We start from the raw sequence: 23,614 nt of genomic DNA, 5'->3' as shown, positions 1-23,614 counted from the left end.
ATGTTGCTAACCATGCCGAGTTCATCTGCCTTCCCTGTTAGGCCCCTTGCATTGAAATAAGTGCAGTTTCATTTATCAGTCCTACCTTGTTCTCTGCTTTGTCACTTCTGTTCTCAAGTGTACCAGTTTCAGATTGATCGCTTTCTTCACTATCTTCCTGGGTCCCAACGCTCTACCCACCCCTACCACACCCCCCCCCCCCACCCCTAACCTTACTAGTTTAAATCCTCCTGAGCAGCTCTACCAAATCTCCCTGCCACTTTATCAGTCCCCTTCCAAGTTAGATGCAATCCGTCCCTCTTGTACAGGTCACTTCTACTCCAAAACAGATTCCAACGATCCAAAAAAATGTGAATGCTTCTCCCATACACCAGGTCCTCAGCCATGTATTCATCTACTCTATCCTCCTATTCCTGCCCTCACTAGCTCCGGGAGTAATCCAGATATTACTCTAGAGGACCTCCTTTTTTTAAAAATACCTGCCTAACTCTGTATTCTCCCTTCAGAATCTCAACCTTTTCCCTTCCTATGTCGTTGGTTCCAATGTGAACAATGACCTCCTGCTGGACCCACTCCCCCGTGAAAACATTCTGCACCCTCGGAGGCATCCTTGATCCTGGCGCCAGGGAATCAACACCATTCTGATTTTTCGCTGCTGGCCACAGAAATGTCTGTCTGTACCTTGGACTAGTGAGTCCCCTAACACAATCGATCTCTTGGGACCCGACGTACCCCTCATTATGTTAGAACCAGTGTCAATACCATGCTATGTTCCCTGAGAATCCATCACCCCTATACTTTCCAAAACAGCATTCTTGTTTGAAATGGGGATAACGACAGAAAACTCCTGCACTACCTGCCTACCTCTCAGTTTGATGATACAGTTCAGCTCTGATTCCAACAAACTTGGATTTGAGTTTCTGTGAATTAGAGATAGTCCACTAATTCAGGTGTTACCAGATAGCCAGATATACAGGCATTGAGCTTTGATCTTGCCAATATTTAGGAGGAGATTTCTAGATGTGAACGAGAAGCCATGGAGAATAATGACATATGGTGCTGAAGGGAAGTTTGGCTTCTTCAGTGCACATATGAAAATGGCTGTGTGTGTTTTCAGATAGTGCACTGTCAATGAGGAATACAGAGCGCACTTTAGGGGACTTTCGTAAAAGTAGGAACAAACCTTACAGCCTGTCCTATTGGAAATTACAAAAGGGGGAATTAATTAAATACTTACATCAAAATCCAGTACCAAGATTGTGTGTAATCTTCAAATATCTTCATTACAACCTCTCTGGCTTCAAGCACTATGTTTGCTCCCCTGTAAAACAGAAAAAAGGGATCTATAATTACAGTTAAGTTCAACACAAGCATGTGGAGATGTGGAAAGGAATGAAGTAGGTTATGTGGATTGGGAGACCTTGGGGAAGTGATCCAGAATTGAAGAGGTGGTGGTAAGGGGGGACGAAGCAGGGAACATGTTCACAGGGGTTTATACTCAATAGCGGTCTGCTTTACCCCAGGAAAGGATTCTGGATTAGTGGTGCTGGAAGAGCACAGCAGTTCAGGCAGCATCCGTGGAGCAATAAAATCGACGTTTCAGGCAAAAGCCCTTCATCAGGAAGGGCTTTTTACCCCAGGAAAGCCAAGTCCTTTTGAAACATCCTGGCTGTTATCTATTGGTGCCCCTTAACTTCTCAGTGTTTTGATAGATTACAAGATTTTTCCAGATTTTGTTCGAGTAGTCACTGGATAAAAACTATAATCACTTTGTCTAATGGGTTAAAACAGTGTTCAGTAATATTAACCTTAACCAGGTCAATGTTAGTATCATTGTATATCCTTCTACTGGATTCTAATGAGGAGGAACATTGGGTAGCACAATGGAATGGAAACAGGTCTTTCAACTCTAGAACACCTGGAAGTACTCAAGGATGCCCGCACAAGAACGGGGTACGATGCTCAACTCATCGACCGCCAGTTCCGACGTGCCACAACAAGGAACCGTAATGACCTCCTCAGGAGACAGACACGTGCTGCAACTGACAGGGTACCCTTCGTTGTTCAGTACTTCCCAGGGGCTGAAAAATTACGCCATGTTCTTCGTGACCTGCAACACATTATCAATGAGGATGAGCACCTCACCAAGACCTTCCCCACACCTCCACTGCTTGCCTTTAAACAACTGCCAAACCTCAAACAGATCGTTGTTCGTAGCAAACTGCCCGGCTCTCAGGACAACTCCATACAACCCTGTCACGGTGGATGCTGCAAGACGTGTCAGATTGTGGACATAGATACCACCATTAGGCGTGGGGACACCTCCCACCTTGTACATGGCAGGTACTCATGTGACTCAGCCAACGTTGTCTATCTTGTACGTTGCAGCCAAGGATGCCCTGAGGCATGGTACATTGGGGAAACCGAGCAAAGGCTACGACAACGGATGAATGGGCACCGCACAACAATCAACAGACAGAAGGGTTCCCTCCCAGATGGGGAACACTTCAGTGGTCCAGGGCATTCAGCCTCAGACCTTCAGGTGACCATCCTCCAACGCAGACTTCGGGACAGGCAGCAGAGGAAAGTGGCCGAGCAGAGGCTGATAGCTAAGTTCAGTCCCCATAGGGAGGGCCTCAACCGGGAGCTTGGGTTCATATCACATTACAGGTGACCACCACTGCACTACACACACACACACACACACACACACAGACCCTTATAGATACACACGCACACATGCACCCCCTCACAGACTTAAGACACTCTGTACTCACCACACCCACACACACACTTTGTGTGGTGAATGTTTTTGTACTTGCAGAGTTACATTGCACTTTGCTCAAAAACTACATACATTCATGTAGAACTCTGAGCTCAAAAACTGCATGAATTTATGTAAAACTCTGTTATCTCACTTTTTAGATTGGAATCAATCTAAACATCAGGTCATAAACAGAGAACACAGGGGGCTAACACCTTCAACATATTGTCCAGCTATCACCATTGTTAACATCTAACCCGAGATTGCAACTTTAAAAAAAAGGGTTTTGTGATTTACACATGAAAGAAGTGAAACTATCACTGTATTCTAACAGATGAAAGACTTAACAGACAATCAATTCTTCAATGTATAATTTCAGTTACATCACACTGCAAATTTTTGCTATAAATTCTGTGTTACGATCGAGCCCTCCACTATCACCTGATGAAGGAGCGTCGCTCCGAAAGCTAATGTGCTTCCAATTAAACCTGTTGGACTATAACCTGGTGTTGTGTGATTTTTAATCTCATTACCTTGTACACCTCAAATTGTCCTGGATGGTGTTGAGCTTCGAGTGTTATTAGAACTGCACCCACCTGGAGTTGCTAGGAAACCATTAACACGGGGACTCCTGTTCCTCTCAAAGTCGGGTTTTTGCAGAAAAGCTATAAACACCCATTCTCTTTGAAGGCTTTGTTTAACTGTTTCTCCATTCATTTCATTTCCAGTGGAAGAGCAGCAATCACAGGACACTTTAGACTGTGAGCTTCTTTCGAGAGAACACCTAATAAATCCCTTTTCAATTCCAGAAAATGTCCACATGGTTAAAATTCTTCAATTTCTTTCCAGGTAGTACTTCAATATAAGTGTGTATTTGAGTCAAAGAAAATGAATCTTCAGTCCTTTGAGTCTGCATCAGTCAAATGCAACCACTCAACTACTGTAATTCCATTTTCCAGCACTTGATCCATAGCCTTAAATTCCCAAGATTTGTTTAACTTATCCTTGAAGTTTAACCCTTAATAATTGATGTGGCCCTCCTCCCGTCAGTACCCATCAATTGTTTCAGAGTTGCAGTGTGCAGAATTGCTTGCCATCTTTCAGATGTGGTCTGGCATAGGTTACTTTACATTATGACTATCTTTTGCATTTGATTTCTTGAGAAACAAAGACCAGAATTCCAAAAGCCTTTTTGATTATTTTCTGTACCGCTTTATGACCTTTTCATGACAGACATACTTCGCCCACAGCTTTCTTTTAAACTTCTACCGTTGCTTGTATTTTTAATCCAACATTTAGAAAGTTTCCTGTCATATTCTAAATAGATAACCTCACATTCACTAATAATGAAACTCTATTTGCCATATTTTTCCATTCACTTAATCTTCCTCCCTTTCTATCGTCCCATTTACACTATTGACATTGCTACCTACCCATATACCAAGCTTAGGTACAGATTGTTCTGCTTTAACACGCACCACTTTAACACACGAATTGAGGACACAGTTTCTAAAGTGCGATATTTTAAAGCACATGTTGGTTACAACATGATTCCAGCCCCATTAGTTCAAAATGGTGTTGCTATTAAGTGATTATCTTATAACAGCGGATTGCACAAGTATGGAACTATCGCATTATAGCAAAACTGGCTGTATCTGGTTTTCTATCTCAGAATGTGATCATTAAGCCAATGAATAGTTAAGGCCCCAGCACAAATCCTGCAGGGACACCAATGGTCACATTTTACCAATTCAACTATCTGCCCTTTCTTCATCTCACGCCATTCCCAAACAGGTTAATAACTGTTTCAAATTGGAATCAAGAATCTCTTATAAAAGGTACTTCATCAAATGTTTTCTGCCAGCCCATATCAACATTTCCCTGGTCCAAGTCTTAAACTGATTTTACTTTTAAAGAGATGACAATCAAGAATGACAAAGTATGCCCCACCCATGCTGACTTCCTCTGATAATCTGAAAATTTAAGGTGTTCAGTCTTACCCTTAAATACAGAATAAAGTCATTTTCCAGTCTTACATTGAATACTCGGCTTTGATTATGCATCCAAGTTTTGGAAGAGGGTTTGAAAGCACAAATTTCTAACTGGGGAGAAAGAATGTAACCTGTGTGCTGAGCTGACACTTATCTGATCGGAGAACACAATGGGTTCTCCTCTGTATCCAAACTGTACTATACCTGGAAATGCTCAATATTGACACTGATGAAAACCACAGACAATGGAAAACCTCCCACTTCTAGCACTAACACTACCCAATGGAGCACAAAACCCCGACATCACAAAATTAATAAGGGGTACAAACTTCACTCCTTCCAGCAACTGCGTGGCGTTTACAGATCCACCATCATCTGAACTGAAAGCAGTCTTGTCGGCAACTTTAACCACACCCCGCTGGACTTTTAGGTCAGGGAGGCATCTTTGGGTAACTGTAAAGTAAATATGAGAGCATCATAAATCTGTCTGGACAAAATCCCAATAGCAGCAACCAAGAATATATTTCACTGGTCAGTTCCTCTGGTTTAATTCACAGAATTGTAAATTCCACACAAGTCCTTGCTCCTCATCTCTATGAGGGACCCCTTGGCGGTGAGCAACAGTTCAGACTCAGCTTGGTCCACTCTCAGTTCAAGAAGGAGAAAGCTTATTAAAACATATTCAATGAATTTTAGAAAGAAAAATCAAATTCAACTGGCAAAGGGAACATACAGAATTAACCTCAGGCATTACTGAATAATAAAAAACAGGAGCAGACAGTAGCCATTCTACCCCTTGAATCTGCTCCACCATTCGGGAAAATAATGGCTGATCCGATTGTGACCAATTCCACATTTTCTTTTAAAAAAGTTGTTTATGGGATGAGAGTCGCTGGCTAGACCAGCATTCATTTCCCATCCTTAATCGCCCAGATGGCAGTATACAGTCAAGTCACACTGTTGTGGGTCTAGGGTCACATGTAGACCAGACCAGGTAAGGATGGCAGTTTCCTTCCCTGAAGAACATTTGTGAAGTGGACGACATTTTCTCGACAATTGACAGTGGATTAATGGCTTTAATTCAAGATTTACTTTTTATTGAAATCAAACTCCACCATCTGCAGTGGCAGAATTCAAAGCTGGGTCACCAGAACATGACCTGGATCACTGGATTAACAGTGATACCACTACACCATTGCCTCCTCCATCTGTCAGTGACTATAACTTTCAACTCCCTTGTACACCAAAACAATCCAGTCATGACTGTTCTCTGGGTATACAATGGTAACAATTAACTTTGCTTTGAGGTGCGCCCACAATTTTGCTCTGTTGCTAATCGTCAATGGAACAAGTCAGACAATTTGCTTAACATCCGGCACATGGGAAATGCTAGAATCTTTAAATGAGGAGGACTGCTTAAAAAATCTCAATGCAGTCAATATGATTTTATGGAAGGGAGTCTAGTGTAGGGTGCTGGAAAAGCACAATCGGTCAGGCAGCATCTAAGGAGCAGGAGAATCAATGTTTCAGGCATAAGCCCTTCGGGTCGTGGCTGAGATAAATGGGAGGGGACTAGGGTTGGGGGAGGTAGCTGGGAAAGTGATAGGTGGATGAAGGTGATACGTCAGAGGGGTGCATTGATGGATGGGTCCGGAGGGTGGTGCCAAGTTGGAGGCTTGGTACAGGGATAATATCGGGGGGGGGGGGGGGGGGCAGGGAGAAAGAGAGGGAATGAGGAAGCTGTTGAAATCCACATTTATCCCACGTGGTTGCAGGGTCCCAAAGTGGAATATGAGGCGTTCCTCCTACAGGTGTCGGAGATGGCCCAGGGCCTGCACGTCCTTGACTGAGTGAGAGGGGAGTTGAAGTGTTCAGCCACGGGGCGGTGAGGTTGGTGGGTGTGGGTGTCCCAGACATGTTCTCTGAAGCGATCCGCAAGGCGGCGTCCTGTTTCCCCGGTGTAGAGGATACCACACCGGGTTCAAAGGATGGAACAGATGCACGTTTATGGAGGGAAGCGATGTTTAACTAACTTATTGGAGTTTGCTGAGAAAAAAAAGCAAGCAATGTGGATAAAAGGATCCTACAGGTGTGCTATAATTAAACTTCCCAAGGCATCTGACAAAGTGCCTCAAATATTACTATACAAAGAAGAATTCATTTTGTGACTGTGTGGGGGAGGGCAGAGCATATTGTATGGATAAAGGACTGGTTAGCTAACAGGAAACAGATGACATGAATGGGTCTTTGTCAGATTTTGATGTCAAATGGAGTACCACAGGGTTCGATATAAGGCTACAATTATTCATAATATCTACCAGTGACTTGGAGGAAGGGACCAAATTTCTAGTTGTTATATTTGCTGACAACACATCTATAATAGGAAAGTAAGTTATGAAGAGGAGCTTGCAAAGCTATACAGTTTAGACAGGTTCAGTGATTTGGCAAAAAATTTACATGAGAAGCATCATGGAGGCATATGCAAACTTGCTCAATTTGGCAGGAAGAATAGAAAAACTTCACAACATTGAAATAGAGACAGATTTGCAGAACTCAGAGGGACAGAGGGATCTTGGTGTGCTAGCACATGAATCACAAAGTTCGTCAGGAGGTACAGCAAGTGATTAGGAAGGCAAATAGAATATATTTATTGCAAATGGAAAGGAATATAAAAGTAGAGATGCTTTTCTACAGTTCAAGGTTTTGGTGAGGCCACTATCGTTTTAGTCACATTTGGACAGGTTGGGGCTGAATCCAATGCAGCTTAGAAAAATAAGTGGTCACCTTACTGAGACACACAGGATGGGGAGGAGACTACACTGGGTTGATGTTGAAAGAATGCCAACCTAGAACTAGGGGACACAACTTACAAGTAAGAAGTCTCCTAGTAAGATGGAGAAAAGGAATTTTTTCCTCAAAAGGGGACTGGTTAGCTCATATGGCTAGTTTGTGATGCAGAGCGATGCCAATGTTACCAGCTAAGGTTACCATGAAGGAATCTCCTTCTGAACCTCTCTCCTCACCAGACGCGTGGTAACCCTCAGGTGAAACCACCAACAGTCATTTCTCTGTAATGAGAGCACAGCCCTGTGGTCTGCTAAGACTACAGTCATTTTACCTTGCCTACCATTCCTCAAAAAGTGGTGAAATCAAAGACACTGAATATTTTTAAGGTAGAAATAGAGAGAATATTGATAGAATAACAGCCAAAAAGCACCAGACTGCTCTGTCCAACCAATTTGAAAAACTGCCATTTGTCCACTGTCCCCTAGAAACAGACCTCCCACCCTACTGCTAGATCCTATAACCAGCACTCTCACTTTACTCATTGTCCCTTATAAACACCATTCTTAACCCACTGAACCTCTTATGCTTTTAACCACTTCTTTCACCAAAAACAAAATCGAATTCTTCTTTTGTTTTAAATCATTACTCTTAAGGAAATAGGTAGGTGATGTTTTACAAATTCTCTCACTATTTTCAATGTCGGTATCTCACTGTCTGTATCCCCTGCGCCTTCCAAGCTTCAGTCTTTGCTCCCTAGCTCCATTGTGGTTTGATCAAACAGAACCTAGGGAAGAAACCGTGGAAAAGTTTCCCAGCTGCTGAATGAAACTTTAAACACTTACAGGGCTTGCTGGGAGTTAAAAAGGCAGGACAATCCCCATCTTTAAACACTTCAACAGGTGTCTGAAAGACAAAAAGTGAACATATAGGTGGCAATGTTCAATATTAATTGATGGTGAAAATAGTATTTGTTTCATTGGACAGATATGTTAAGTTTGATGTATTTTCACAATGGAGTTAAGTGCTTCTGTGTAACTATGATAGTTCCCTCAGAGGTTTATTGGTCAAAGTCCCAACCACTCTTTAAACCTAACTTAATCAGATCAGAACTATAGCAGAAGGACCTGTAATGTGACAGCTGTGTTCCTCTGCAACCTCACACTATAGAAGATTATGCTTTGGAAAACTCACTCAGTAGGAAAGCCCTTAGCAAGCAACACTCACAATTCATCAATCGTGTTACAACCAATTCGCACTGACGAAACACATGTTGTTATCTGAGAACTACCTGCAATCACTCTGAAGGCTGAGGAATGCATTTCAGAGTTGGCCTCGTGCTTCCCAACAATTCCATGGAATTGAATTCAAAGGGACACAAGGGAACGTCAGATATGACCCTTTGACCTGAACATTGATGCACAACCTGTGGTGACTGGAGTTGAAGTGGGATAAAAAACAATTTTGCTTTTACATCCAAGGACATTTACATAACAGTGTCCATGTGATGGCAGCCAGGCACTAGTGATTCTACCACGTCTAGTGTTCACATGGAAGACAAACAGGAATCATGGCAATGATTTTCCATGATCACTAAACAGAGACTGAGACGCAGAAATTACTTGAAACAATTGCAATCATTTTACACTGAAGCAGTTGTCCAAGTTTTCACATTCATGTTTCATGCAGAGTCATTTTTGCTTCAACATCTGATGGTATTGGTAAATAAATCTGAATTTAAAGCTTAACCTGCATGTTTGCTACGATAGCGGCCGAATACGATGCGCTTTTCTCAGACTCTCTAATAAATGAGTTTAGGATATATTATTGTTAATTTTTCCAATATGAACTCAATTTGATAAAAAGTTTCAAAACACATTTGGTGTCTTGAAAAACACATTAAAAAAAAAAATTGACTCATGGGATGCGGACATCACTAGCTGTGCCAGCATTGTTGCTCATCTGTAACTGCCTTTGAGAAGGTGCCTTCACTGGAGTTCACATGTTACAGGCAGACCCACAATGCTGTTAGGGGCAGAACTCCAGTATCTTAACCCATTGATCATGAAGGAACAGTGAAGTATTCCCAAGGCAAGATAGTGAGTGGCTTGAATGGGAACATGCAGGTGGTTGCGTTCTCAATGATCCACAGGACAATCTAGAACTTGGAAGTACGACAAACTTGAGTTGGCATCCAGCACAGCTCACACAGTTGCCTTTCTGAGGCCATCATTTCATTCATTGGCTCAGTAGGCCATGCATAATGTAGTGTGGTACTCATCCATGGAGATCAGATGGTCTCAGGTTACACACCCAGTTCATGCCAAATGAGCTGCTCAACACACGAATTAACCAGGGGTCCAGATGTGAACAGCGTTCAGTTTACGCAGATGGTGAGTGAGGACAGTTGGAGCTCTGCTCCTCCTATATCAATACCTGCCAATCAAGGAAATAGTCTCTTGCGAAAGTTATGAGAGGGGGTTTGGTATCGAATCATTGATACACAGATTGGAAATACTAGTGGACCCAACACTGATCCTTGTGGCACTAGTTGCAGTTTACCAACCTAAAAAGACCAAGTTATTCCTTCTCTTTGCATCCTGCTAGCTAACCAATCCTTTATCGATGCTCATTAATGCATTTCCCTGTACCCCCAATGCTTCAATATTGTCCAGCAGCCTTTGATGAGGCAACATACCAAACCACTTTTAGAAAATCAAGTACCTCCCATGTACCAAGTTCCCCACTATCCACTGTGTAGGTTACTTCACCAAAAATCTCTAATGGAAAATGAGTGGCTTGAATGGGAACATGCAGGTGGTTGCGTTCTCATTGATCCACAGGACACGGTGGGCGGCACGGTGGCACAGTGGTTAGCACTGCTGCCTCACAACGCCAGAGACCCGGGTTCAATTCCCGACTCAGGCGACTGACTGTGTGGAGTTTGCACGTTCTCCCCATGTCTGCGTGGGTTTCCTCCGGGTGCTCCGGTTTCCTCCCACAGTCCAAAGATGTGCAGGTCAGGTGAATTGGCCATGCTGAATTGCCCGCAGTGTTAGGTAAGGGGTAGATGTAGATGTAGGGGTATGGGTGGGTTACACCTCGGCAGGGCGGTGTGGACTTGTTGGGCCGAAGGGCCTGTTTCCACACTGTAAGTAATCTAAAAAAAAGATTTAATTAAACACAATTGCATGTTCACAAAACTATCTTGGATCATAAAACCTTACACTGAAAGACTGGAGCGACTGGGCTTGTATACCCTTGAGTTTAGAAGGCTAAGAGGGGATCTGATTGAGACATGTAAGATTATAGGATTGGACACTGTGGAGGCCGGAATCATGTTTCCACTGATGGGTGAGTGCCAAACCAGAGGACACAGCTTAAAAATACGGGGTAGACCATTTAGGACAGAGATGAGGAGAAACTTCTTCACCCAGAGAGTGGTTGCTGTGTGAAATGCTCTGCCCCAGAGGGCAGTGGAGGCCCAGTCTCTGGATTCATTTAAGAAAGCGTTGGATAGAGCTCTCAAGGATTGTGGAATCAAGGGTTATGGGGATAAGGCAGGAACAGGATACTGATTAAGGATGATCAGCCATGATCATATTGAATGGTGGTGCAGGCTCGAAGGGCAGAATGGCCTACTCCTGCACCTATTGTCTGTTGTCTCCTTCATGGTGGTTCAGTGGTTAGCACTGCTGCCTCACAGCACCAGGGACCCGGGTTCAATTCCAGCCTTGGGCAACCTTCTGGATGGAGCTTGCACATTCTCCCGTGTTCGCATGGATTTCCTCCGGTTTCCTCCCACAATCCAAAGACGTGCAGGTTAAGTGAATTGACCATGCTAAATTGCCAATAGTGTTCAGGAATATGTAGATGCATTAGTCAGGGGTAAATGTAGAGTAATAGGGTAGGGGAATGGGTCTGGGTGGGTTACTCTTCGGAGGGTCGGTGTGGACTTGTTGGGCCGAAGGGCCTGTTACCACAATGTAGGGATTCTATCTTTAAATAATGAATTCTAGCACCTTTCTCTAGACTGATGTTAGACTAACCAATCTGAAGCTTCCCGTCTCCCTCCTTTCTTGAGTGCATGTTTAATATTTGCTATTTTCCGATCTGCTGGGATCCTTCAAGAGTTGAAGGAATTTTGGAAGGTTGTAACCAATGCACCCATTATCTGTGCAGCCACTTCTTTTCAAACCCTACAATGCATGATCTCTGGCACTGGTATCTTGCAACCTGTTAGGCTTTAGATCAAATGCTTTCCCCAGCACTTTTCCCTGGTGATAATGATTCCTCCAAGTCCATCCCTCCCAATCATCTCTTCACTTTGTTATCTTTGAGAATTTTCGTTGTCTATCATTAAGATTGAGTAGAGGAACTGTAACCTGGCGAGAGTCAGCAGCTTCAGGAGGGACCAGGAAAGCTGGTAAAAGACAAAATAAGAATATGATTGTAACTCACCTTGGTTGAATCATTAAAGCCTGGTTTACAGAACTGGGAGTAGTTCTGCCATCTTTCTGGTTTCACTTTAAGTAGTGCATGTGCAGTGATGAAGCTGTCAAACCTTTCTGGGCATTTACTTACACAGATCTACAAAAAAAAAACAAGTTAACAGAATTAACAAGTAGTACAATGAACACTCATTTATTTCAAAGAGTTTCTTTTGTTCATTAAAATAAGGTGTTTGTAAATGGATCTGCTGTAAGCATTAAACAATTACAAAACAGATATTGGACAGGTTAGGTGTAGAGGGCAATTCATTCCATTCTATCTATTAAACATTCCTGTAGCAGGTACAAAACAGAACAAAAGCTCCATCTACACTGTCCCCCATCAGACACTGCCAGGACAGGGACAGCATGGGGTTAGATACGGAGTAAATCTCCATCTACACTGTCCCCCATCAGACACTGCCAGGACAGGGACAGCATGGGGTTAGATACGGAGTAAATCTCCATCTACACTGTCCCCCATCAAAAACTCCCAGGAGAGGGACAGCATAGGGTTAGGTACACAGTAAAGCTCCCTCTGGGCAGGGTAGAAAGTTTGAAACAACTCCCATTGATGGAAATATTGAGAATCAGGACAGCACAGATTCATGGTGACTGACAAAGAATTAATAACTGGAAGATCTTCATGAGGAGAATATTTAGGGTTGAGAAGTGTGGTGTGAGAAAGATCCAAATGCTAATTAAAAGGGGACTGGGATAAGTCCCTGAAGAGAACATATTTACAAGACCATGGGGGAAAAGCAAGCATATAGGGACAAGCACGTTTTTTTCTTACCGGGAAATGGCAAGAAAATAATAGAACCAGCCTTGCAGCCCATGTTGCCTTAGGTTCACATATTGAACTAGCCAGACAAACGTCTACTTCCTTTGCCAGCCACACAATAGCCCCTGGGTGAGGTTTGGAGAGGTGACCCCAAGTGGTATTATCACTGGACTGAGATCCAGACAACGATCTGGGGACCTGGGTTCAAACCCTACCATCACTGATGGTGGAATCTGAATTCAATAAAAATTTGGAATTAACAGTCTAAATGATGACCATGAATCAATTGCTGTTTGTTGGAAAAACCCATCTGGTTGACTAACATCCCTGAGGCAAGGAAACTGCCATCCTTACCTGGTTTGGATTACACATAAACCAGACCTATAGCAAAGTGGTTGACCCTTAGGAATGTGCGAGAAATGCTGGCCCAGCCAGCGATGTCCTTATCTAATGAATGTTTAAAAGCTGGCTGTGAAGGAAGCTGGCGATTAATCAAAGACATTTTATTGCCATGCCAACTAACAACTGAATTGATATCACTTTCAGGCATGCTGTTTTAACTGGCAGGCACTTTCATCCTATTCATGTGTGCTGGACTTAGCATCACAGAGCTGGGAGCCCTAATCTAATCCAAGTCATCAACAGGAAAGCATTTGTAAGTGATCAAAGGCAGTTCCTTTCTATTCTCAACATCCATCTGAAAAAAAATGATTCAAACCTTTTTGTTCACTTCTTGCCTATTTGTTGACCGCATGTTTTTTTTCTTCCCCATTTCCCAGTCCAGTAATACAAGAAATCAGAAGAACCAGAGATATTTCAAACTCTACTACAACTTTGAGGCTGACTGTTGCACTGATGTGGAGCCAGCTGACCATGAAAGGTGCTCTTGGCATGTGACTGGTCTCAGGTCAAGGACATCTATCTCTTTAAACGGAAGTCAAGGAGGGCCACATACTCATCTCTTTTCTCTCTCCCCACCCTGCCCAAAATTCCAAGCAGAGTCACCCACTCTCCCTTAAACCCAATGGGATCACATGCACCCCCTCCACAAAGCCCACAAGTTCCCTCCTGTAACCAAACTCAATCTGAATGCATCGGCCCCTAAAGTCAATCTAGAAACAAACCGCCATATCATTAGATGATCTACTCCTGTAACCGTTGTATGTTCAGAAGGCAACATTTATCCTTTATGCTAAACTTCTCAACAGGAGAAAGCCGGGAGGCAGCAACAAATAAGATATGTCCATTACCATTGAAAGGGATAGATTTCTTACCTGTGTGGTAGGACACTGAAACTCCAGCAATACCAAAGGGCTGGCACACTTGAGCAGGTTGAAATAAAATAGAAATGGTTTATGCCTGGAAAACAACAGAGACAGAAATGCCACTAACTGTTTCAAAACCCAAGATTTCAAATAACTTCTTTCTCCAGCCAGCCACTTACTGTTAGTCCAAGTCTGAAACCAACACACAGGAAATGAACACATTATAGTAGGCCAGCAGGAACACAACTTATCTTGACATCTCTTGTTTACTCTCAAAAGCAGCTGCTACAGTGCAATTTGCCACATTTCCCCTCTCCTCACCAAGATGGACTACCTGTCTCAGGTACCCCTGACTCAAGTGCCTGGTCACAATCAGTCAGTTTAGCAAGTGACTGTCAACAAATACTTGACCGTGTCCTGACAAACGAAACAGAAATCGTCACAAAACGATCAAGAGTGCTGGCAAACAGGACTAGATTCTTTTAGGATCTCTGGTCAGCACGGACGAGTTGAACCAAAGGATCTGTTTCCATGCTGTACAGCTCAATGACTCTAAGAGGAGGGTACCTGTTTGATCTTGTGTGTTTCTCTCACTTCCTCCGAAGCCCTTCAACATTAAAAGATTACAGAGAGTTTTACAGGGTAGCATGGCAGTGGGACCTCCTTGCTTTCATAGGTTTACTGTCAGACTCCTTTAAACTAAGCAAATTTTGAGAAGATTTGTAGCTCAGGTTGAGGTTCTGGATGGAGGTTTGGTCGCTGAGCTGGAAGGTTCGTTTTCAGACGTTTCGTCACCAGACTAGGTAACATCAGTGAGCCTCCAGATGAAGCTTTAACCTTGCATATCATAGTAATTTCACTCCCAGGCCAAATTACTGCATTAATGGTGACTTGTAATTTTTTTTTTATATGGCAGTGGTCTTCGAGATTTTAACCACCATGTCGGAGGCTTTATTCTGAAATTCCAACCCACTTTTGGATAAGTCTCTAACTTTGGCATCCAAGGAAGAGAACAGAACTTACTCATTCCTGCCTCCAACCTGACCACAGAACTCGCCACGACTGTCAGTCGGATAGATCACTTTGCGAGGGTCTCCATGGATCCATGCTAAAAATAGACCATCATTAATGGCAAGAGTCAGCAGTACCACAGAAAATAGACAATGCATTCATTTTACTTTTGTTACTTAAAAAGGAAAATATAACCATCTCAACCCATGAAAAGCAAAGATCAGCATAATAAACAGGCCTCAAGACTCTGGGCCCAGGCAAATTCTTAATCTACCAAACTAACCCAACACCCTGAGCTATATTCTCAATCATCACAGCTCCAAGATATCACTGCAGGAGTTAAATGTCCTAGATCCAACCATCTTTATAGTTGTTCAATGACCTTCCCTCCATCAGAAGGTCAGAAGTGGGGATGTTTGCTGATAATTGTTCAATATTCACACTATTTGTGACTCCCCAGATACTGAAACAATTGTGCAATATCCTGAAAAATGGCAGGAAGCATTTGTACCATACAGTTAAAATGTTGTTTAACAAATATGCTTGGAAAAAAAACACTCAAATGGAACAAGCAGAGAAGTAGGATTAGAATGGGTTTAGAAAGCAGTCACGCAAATTGGAACATTAATTTCGTTTCTCTCTCCACAGATGTTGCCAGAACTGCTGAATTTCACCAGAATATCTGGTCAGCACGGACGAATTGGACCAAAGGGTCTGTTTTCATTGAGTATGCCTCAATGGACTCGGACTTTCTGTTTTTATTTAAGAACAATTAGTGCCTGTAACCACAATGATTTCCTCCTGTAACAGAATTCTATGCATCGATGCAGTTTGTTTTGAGTGCATAGCGGAAATACACTTCCTGAAATGTCAAGGCAGCCAGTACAGGCAGTGAGAAGGAAGTTCAGCCCCTCCAAAACAACAGCAGATGCATGAAAGCCACTGAGGTGCAAGCTGTTCTTCTTCAGCACTCTGTTAAACAGCAACGTGGGAACACTTTGACCACACATGCTGCAACATTTCAAGGCAATTTCATACCCTTCAAGGACAAGACATTCTGGTTTTGTAGTTAATGGCCACACCCTGGAAATGGAAACTCTCACACTTTGTTTCATAAGGCCCACATTACTGCCTAGAGGAGTCCACATAGCATTTGCACAGGCTGATATTGTACTCTCTCATTTGTATCAAAAACATTAATTTGCAACATTTTGATTAGTCAAGTCACATCCAAGCAAATGAGAAATTTCTACACTGGCAGATAGTGAGGACTGCTACACTGGCAGATAGTGAGGACTGCTACACTGGCTGATTGTTCAGTGAGCGAACAGCCTCAGCCCTGTTATGTTGTGCCATGTTGCTGATAGGAACAGTAATCTGAAATCAAGTCACAATACTCCACCTTTGGATTTACAGGGAGTACAATTTCATACATTACTAATCCAGTTTGTCACAAAAGTATGAATGACCAATTTAACCTCCATGGACACTGCCTGACTTTGACTACCATCTCCAATTTAAGAAATTCACATCAGTTTTCAGCAACAAACAATAAAACAAAAATTGTTAAGAACAATTTTGGTTATAATAAACAAGTGGCAAAATTGATGGGTAATTACTTAAAAGGGAAACTTAAATTATACTCCCTATAAATCCAAACCCACACACATTCATTCACAAATAGAACAAAGACAGATGGTTTCACATAAAGAGCGTGGAGGTTATAAATAAAAAAAACAAATCCAATTGAAGAGGAGTCCAACCCACCAAGGGTAAACTTAAGTGACTTTCTCATTGTCCCTCTTGGAATTTGGTGATTATATCGTGTTTTTGAAAACCCGGGATTCTCAGTCCAGCAGCTGGGCTGCTTTAACAGTATTAGTAGGATAGGTGATTTTTATACGTACACCATCAAACAGTTTGTATTTACTTACCCACTATCCCCACAATGACGTATGCTATGATGGCTGCAAAAAAGATGAGGCAGCAGATGATGTCAGTGCAGCTCCTGTAGGGATAAAGACCATGAGAGAACAAGTGGAGTAACAACCCAGGGAAAAAAATCTTTTTAAAAAAACTCATGCATGGAATGAGGGCATTGCTGGCTAGACCAGCATTTACCACCCTTCCCTCATTGCCCAGAGGGCAATTGAGTCAACCACATTCGTTTAGATTTAGATTACTTACAGTGTGGAAACAGGCCCTTCGGCCCAACAAGTCCACACCGACCCACCGAAGCATAACCCACCCATTCCTGTACATTTACCCCTTTACCTAACATTAAGGGCAATTTAGCATGGCCAATTCACCTGACATGCACATCTTTGGACTGTGGGAGGAAACCGGAGCACCCGGAGGAAACCCACGCAGACACGGGGAGAATGTGCAAACTCCACACAGTCAGTCGCCTGAGTCGGGAATTGAACCCGGGTCTCTGGCGCTGTGAGGCAGCAGTGCTAATCACTGGGCCACCGTGCCGCCCACATTGCTGTGGGTCTGGAGACACATGTAGGCCAGACCAAGTAAAGATGGCAGTTTCCTTCCCTGATGGACTTTAGTGAACCAGATGGGTTTTCCCAATAATCAGTAATGGTTTCATGATCACCATTAGACTCAATCCCAGATTTTGTTTTTATTGAATTCAAATTCCACCATTTACCACAGCAGAATTTGAACCTGGGTCTCTCGATTAACAGTCCAGTGATAATACAATGAGATCATCACCTCCCCATACCATATACTATTGCTTGACATCACCTTATTATTCTTGCCTTTGTTCTCCCTCTTGCAAACTGATGCCACATTTTAAGGGAAAACAAGCACAAAAGTTCACACTACACACAGCTAGTCTCTGCGTTTTCTTCCACATGGGTTGGGCTGCTTTCTTATGCTAATGCAGTTTTTGATTTTTCTTTACTGATCGTGAAACCTTACAGAGTGGCCCTCCAAGTTCACAGAAGTAAAAGATGACATGATAGAGAGCTAAAGGTCCCATATATCCAAGCTCTGAACAAACCGACTCGGACAATCACACCACGGAAAGAGGGGAAAATCTGTAAAGGTTCGTAATCATCATCACCATGAAACACATACAGATATCAAATGGCCTGGGTGAGATGCCTGAATTAACCCTTCACTATTTACAAACATTTGTGCCCATTCTAGAGGGAGAGTGGTGCCACTGGGACTTCCAGCAAATCCAAAACATTGGGAAGAATGGAACAAACACAGGGATGGGAAGGGAAGGGAAAAGGAGTGGAAACCAAGATACCACTAGTATCACCTTCAGCTGGATCTGCTCCTCAGTGTGAAAATAACAAACTTACCTACAGCAAAGCTAAGTTTATTGACCAGATTAAATCAATTCAATAAGAAATAAAATCAACTGATTAATTTTAATTAACTTCACGGTTATTAAAAGTTTGTTTGATAATCCAGTTGTTAATACAATCCCACAAAATGGCAAAACTGATTTCTCAAAACCAAAATACACCAAAGCAGGAAAGGTTAACAATCTGTTAACGCAGGCAAGAACATCTAATAACTAACTCACAGAGGCACATCTGCTGTCTCCCAAAACACAAGTGAAATCCACCAAATCTGTGCCCCAGTGTTACATAGTGACAGACCTACCCCAGTTTAACACTGACAGACATGTCCACTCCAGTCCACACAGTCTGCCAGCTTTAGAGTAGCAGACCCATACATCCCAGTACTGTACCCCAATGTGATGCTCAAATAATCTTCCCAGATACATCCCAAGTTTAGGACTACAAAATCTGTCTTCCCTTCAGCTCCATGGAATACAGCATGTAAACATCTCCTACCTGTTTCCAACTGGGCCTTTGAATTTTGGATCATATTTCTTTGAATCACCTAAAACAATTAAAAGATACAAGAAAACATAAACAAAGGCAGATCTGAAACAAAAGAAGACTACAAAACACGTCTATCTACAATTAACAACTTTATACAAGAATAAAGATTAATTCTTACATAAAACTCTTAAGCTTCATACTCAAGTATGTTACTGAACAATGACATATTCAAATATGTGAGATGTAATTGCTCTCCTTCCTACTGATGTGCAGTTTCTCGTCAAAAATTTGCTGATTCCATGAAATGATGAAAAACATGATTTTGATTGGTGTGTTAGATGGACAATAGTCAGTTTCATCAGCTTCGATCTTGCGTCCTGACCTGGCTTGGTTCACAGACAAAAACAAGGCTAGTCGGCTATAAATAGATTCATGGACCACCTGAACAGCAGTTATTGTGTTTTACTGAAATTGGAGTCAATGGGATTTTTGAGGCGGGGGGGTGGCTCTTTCTGCTGGTTGGTGCTATACCTGGCACATCGGAGAACGGTTGTGGGTGTTGGAGATCAGTCATAGGGATGTTTGCCAATGATTGCACATCACTCAAAACTCCTCAGATACTGAAGCAGTCCATGTTGAAATGCAGCAAGACTAGGACAAAACACAGGCTTGAGATGACAAGTGCTAAGTAAGATTCATGTTCACAAGTGCCAGGCAATGACCATCGCCAACAAGATAGAATCTAACCATCGCCATTTGACATTCAATGGCATTATCATTGCTGACCCTTCAGGCCAACCTGTCCATGCTGACCAGATAGCCTACATTAATCGAATCACATTTGCCAGCATTTGATCCACAGCAAAGCTAAGTTTATTGACCTAAGTTAAACCCTTCCTATTCATACATCCATCCTTTTAAGTGTTGTAATTGTATCACCCTTCACCACTTCCTCTGGTGGCTCATTCCATACATACACCTCTGTGAGAAAAGGTTGCCCTTTAGGTCCTTATAAACCTTTCCCCTCTCATCTTAATCCTATGCCCTCTAGTTTTGGACTCCCCCTACCCTGAGGAAGTGACATTGGCTATTCACCCTATCCATGCCCCTCCTGACTCTATAAACTTCTATAAAAGGTCACCCCTCAGCCTCTGATGGTCCAAGGAGGACGGCCTTAGCCTATTCAGTCTCTCCCTTTATCTCAAACCCTGGCAATGTCTTTGTAAATCTTTTCTGAACTCCTTTAAAGTTTCACAATATTGTTCATAGCAGGGATGCTTCTTTCATCATAGCAACTGGCCTCTGCAGGTATTTATTCTACAAACGCCAGTCACCTTGAGAATGATGTATAGGGTATAAGCTGGCAGGAAGAGTTAAGTTCTGAGATTTGTGAAACAAGAGGTTCAGCTGAGCATGACTCAGATCAGATAAGAACTTACAGTTAACAATGGGGCACTGGAGGCAAGGATAATGGGTTAACAAGGCAGAAAAGCAGTCATTATGTAGACCCATGTAACAATATTAGAAGCATTCAGCATGCAAGATCAGCTAACAAGGGGAAGTATTCATTGTATGAATTTGGTTAACAAGGTTAAGAACATTCATTGTATAACAGTAAAGGGCTTGATCTCAGTTATTGATGATTGTAACGGTCACCTATTATTATGTATGTTGCCTTATCTGGTTGCTCCTCCCTGTAAAATGACAATATAGTTCATTGAGAAACTGCTGTCCCAGGGAAGACCGTGAACTCATGTCATTGTGCGCACGGGTGACTGTTCTCTCTCCCTCCAGGGCCCAGAATAAAGATGAAGGAGGTAAAGTTATATTGTCTCTGAGCGCCTTGCTTCGACAGGGGGATTGGGGGGGGGGGGGGGGGGGGGAGAAAATGGCAACCTCATGGACAACTTCCATCTTGAAATTCTGTAATTCCTAATGAGTTCCTATGGGAACCACCTTCCAACAGCAGTAATGCTTAAAACCAAAGTGCACACAACAAGATCTCTCTCAAGTAACAAACTAAATAACCAGATAACATTTGAAGTCATAGAAAGAGTGTGTGTGTGTGTGTGTGTGTGTGTGTGTGTGTGTGTGTGTGTGTGTGTGTGTGTGTGTGTGTGTGTGTGTGTGTGTGTGTGAGTGAGAAAAAATTCAAGTGATTAGATTAGATTACTTACAGTGTGGAAACAGGCCCTTCGGCCCAACAAGTCCACACCGCCCCGCCGAAGCGTAACCCACCCATACCCCTACATCTACATTTACCCCTTCCCTATCACTACGGGCAATTTAGCATGGCCAATTCACCTGGCCTGCACATCTTTGGACTGTGGGAGGAAACCAGAGCACCCGGAGGAAACCCACGCAGACACGGGGAGAACGTGCAAACTCCACACAGTCAGTCGCCTGAGGCGGGAATTGAACCCGGGTCTCAGGCGCTGTGAGGCAGCAGTGCTAACCACTGTGCGACCGTGCCGCCCACAGTGGTCTGGCATCATCTATGGAGAGAGAAGGAGTTAATGTTAAGAACTTAACTAAAGTTAGATTTGATACAAAGTTAACCATATTCCTCTCCAAGGGCCTGCTGATTAAAACTAAGTGTTGGGAATCCACAAACAATTTTATCTGTGTGGCGCTGGAGAAGTGCAACAGATCAGGCAGCATCTGAGGACGTTTCGGGCAGAAAGCCTTTCATCAGGAAGGGCTGAAGGACTTATGCCCAAAGTGGCGACTCTCCTGCTCCTTGGATGCTGCATGACCTGCTGTGCTTTTCCAGCACACCACATTTTTCAACTGACTCTCTAGCATCTACAGTCCTCACTCTCTCCTCTCCCCCCCCACAAGTGATTTTAATCTGTCGGTTGACATACTAAAATTGACAAGGTCGCAGAATGAAATCTTTGCTCTTGAAATACCACCACAGGATTTTTTTTTAAATAACCAACCTGAAAGGCTCATCACCCTGCCCTAAAGCTGACACATCCAACAGTGCAAAACTCCTTTGGCACTGCACTCGAATCTCAGATTGAATGTGATAGCAAGCTTCTGATGTGAGATTTGAACAAAACCTTATTTCAAATACCGTAGGGAGCTTTCACAGTGTAGTGTTCTTAAATAGAGTTGCTCATCTTCCCTCTAATTCTCTAATACTGGTGACTTTTGTTTGTGGACATCCAAGATTGATAATCCTGGCTACTAGCAAAAAAACGTTAAACATTGCGAAACATTGCAGCAAATAGAAAACAGAAGGAGAATTCCCAGAATGTGGCAATGTTAAATCCTATAAATTTAAATCACAAACACGTCCTCAGATGCTAACACTAACTGTTACATTTAAGATTTGGAAATGCCGGTGTTGGACTGGGGTGTACAAAGTTAAAAATCACAACACCAGGTTATAGTCCAACAGGTTTATTTGGAAGCACTAGCTTTCAGAGTGCTGCTCCTTCAACAGGCGATTGTGAAACCATCTGAACTGAAACCAACATGGTCATTCTAAAAGATGAGACACTTAAACAATTCGGGTCTTTTTCAATATATCGTTTCAGTTACATCACACTGTAAACTTTTGCTATAAATTCTGTGTCTTACAATCTTATGTTCCACAATCATCTGAAGGAGCAGTGGTCCGAAAGCTAATGCTTCCAAATAAACTTGTTGGACTATAATCTGGTGTTGGGTGATTTTTACCTTTAGTTATATTTAAAACATTAACCTGATCCTTCTCTTTATAATCTGGCTACGTTTTTATTGAAAAAAAGTGTTCAGTTCATTTAAATAGCAGTTTACAATCATGCTCTATACAGACATGTAGACTTGACTGTTTATGTAGCAAGCTGCGCAATATCACCACAGGAAATACCTTGCTGTCTAAGTTCTGCTCTCACTTGCATGCTTAAGTCGCATGACAAAGCAAAACCAAAAGGGATGTAAAATCAATACAAGAAATTAAATTCTTAAATTCAGGGGATGTGGACTTGAGATTGAAAAGACAAGTTAAAGAAAGCTATTGATCCCAAAGTGAAGTTACCAATACGTTGATATTCTGCCACTGACAACATGCACTAATTAAACAAACACAAGACAAAACAAACACAAGAGGAAACAATTCACACGTTGACTTCTTACATTGTCAGAACATCCGGGTGATTTTAATCAGGAGTTAATAGGAAAGATCAGTGGCTGCATTCTGCAGATAGATATATAGTCAAGAGATAAACTATAATCCTCTCCACAAACAGCACTGGAACAAATCAGTGTCCGGGGCAGGGAGTTGAAGCAGGAAACATCACAATCCTTAAAGTACTTAGATGAGCACTTAAATGTTATAACATAAGGCTAATAGCCAAGTGCTCGAAAGTGGGATATGGAGTAGTTTATGTCAGTGCAGACTCAAACCAAAAGGCCTCTTCTGTACTGTATGAGTCTTTGAATAAATTTGGCAGGAGTATCTACTGAGAAAGGAACTCAATTAATCTATCTCCAATAAATCAAAAGATTGCCCTCGTGATGGTGAACATACCAAAAGGTTTTAATATCATTTTAAGTGACCAAAATGCACTTCTTACAGTCCAGCAGTCCTCACACACTACTAGAACATCAGCACAATTTACATCCTATATTCTTGGAATTCGGCTTAAACCAGCAAATGCCCAATGTAGAGACATTAGTGACAAGTGTCTTGAGGGTATGGGAGAAGCCACTTGAATC

General features: G+C 42.5%; 1 protein-coding gene across 4 annotated transcripts in view; it reads right to left on the bottom strand.

Annotated features, from left to right (window-relative positions):
* Positions 1-23,614, bottom strand: part of LOC140468229 (choline transporter-like protein 2) — an 89,624-nt gene that overhangs the window by 25,388 nt on the left and 40,622 nt on the right. For 2 of the 4 annotated variants that reach the window (XM_072564491.1, XM_072564490.1), the window contains exons 2-9: positions 18,917-18,965; positions 17,024-17,097; positions 15,102-15,186; positions 14,088-14,172; positions 12,001-12,129; positions 8,385-8,445; positions 5,085-5,208; positions 1,238-1,321 (exon numbers count right to left, since the gene is read on the bottom strand). In XM_072564491.1, the coding sequence (XP_072420592.1) occupies positions 1,238-1,321; positions 5,085-5,208; positions 8,385-8,445; positions 12,001-12,129; positions 14,088-14,172; positions 15,102-15,186; positions 17,024-17,097; positions 18,917-18,965 (691 nt within the window). Of the gene's footprint in view, positions 1-1,237; positions 1,322-5,084; positions 5,209-8,384; positions 8,446-12,000; positions 12,130-14,087; positions 14,173-15,101; positions 15,187-17,023; positions 17,098-18,916; positions 18,966-19,438; positions 19,499-23,614 lie in introns of those variants that run through there. The other 2 variants (XM_072564489.1, XM_072564492.1) reach the window with 2 other exon arrangements.

The sequence above is a fragment of the Chiloscyllium punctatum genome, chromosome 46, assembly GCF_047496795.1.
Source record: "Chiloscyllium punctatum isolate Juve2018m chromosome 46, sChiPun1.3, whole genome shotgun sequence".
NCBI classification, from domain to species: domain Eukaryota; kingdom Metazoa; phylum Chordata; class Chondrichthyes; order Orectolobiformes; family Hemiscylliidae; genus Chiloscyllium; species Chiloscyllium punctatum.
This window is presented reverse-complemented; position numbering and strand designations above follow the sequence as displayed.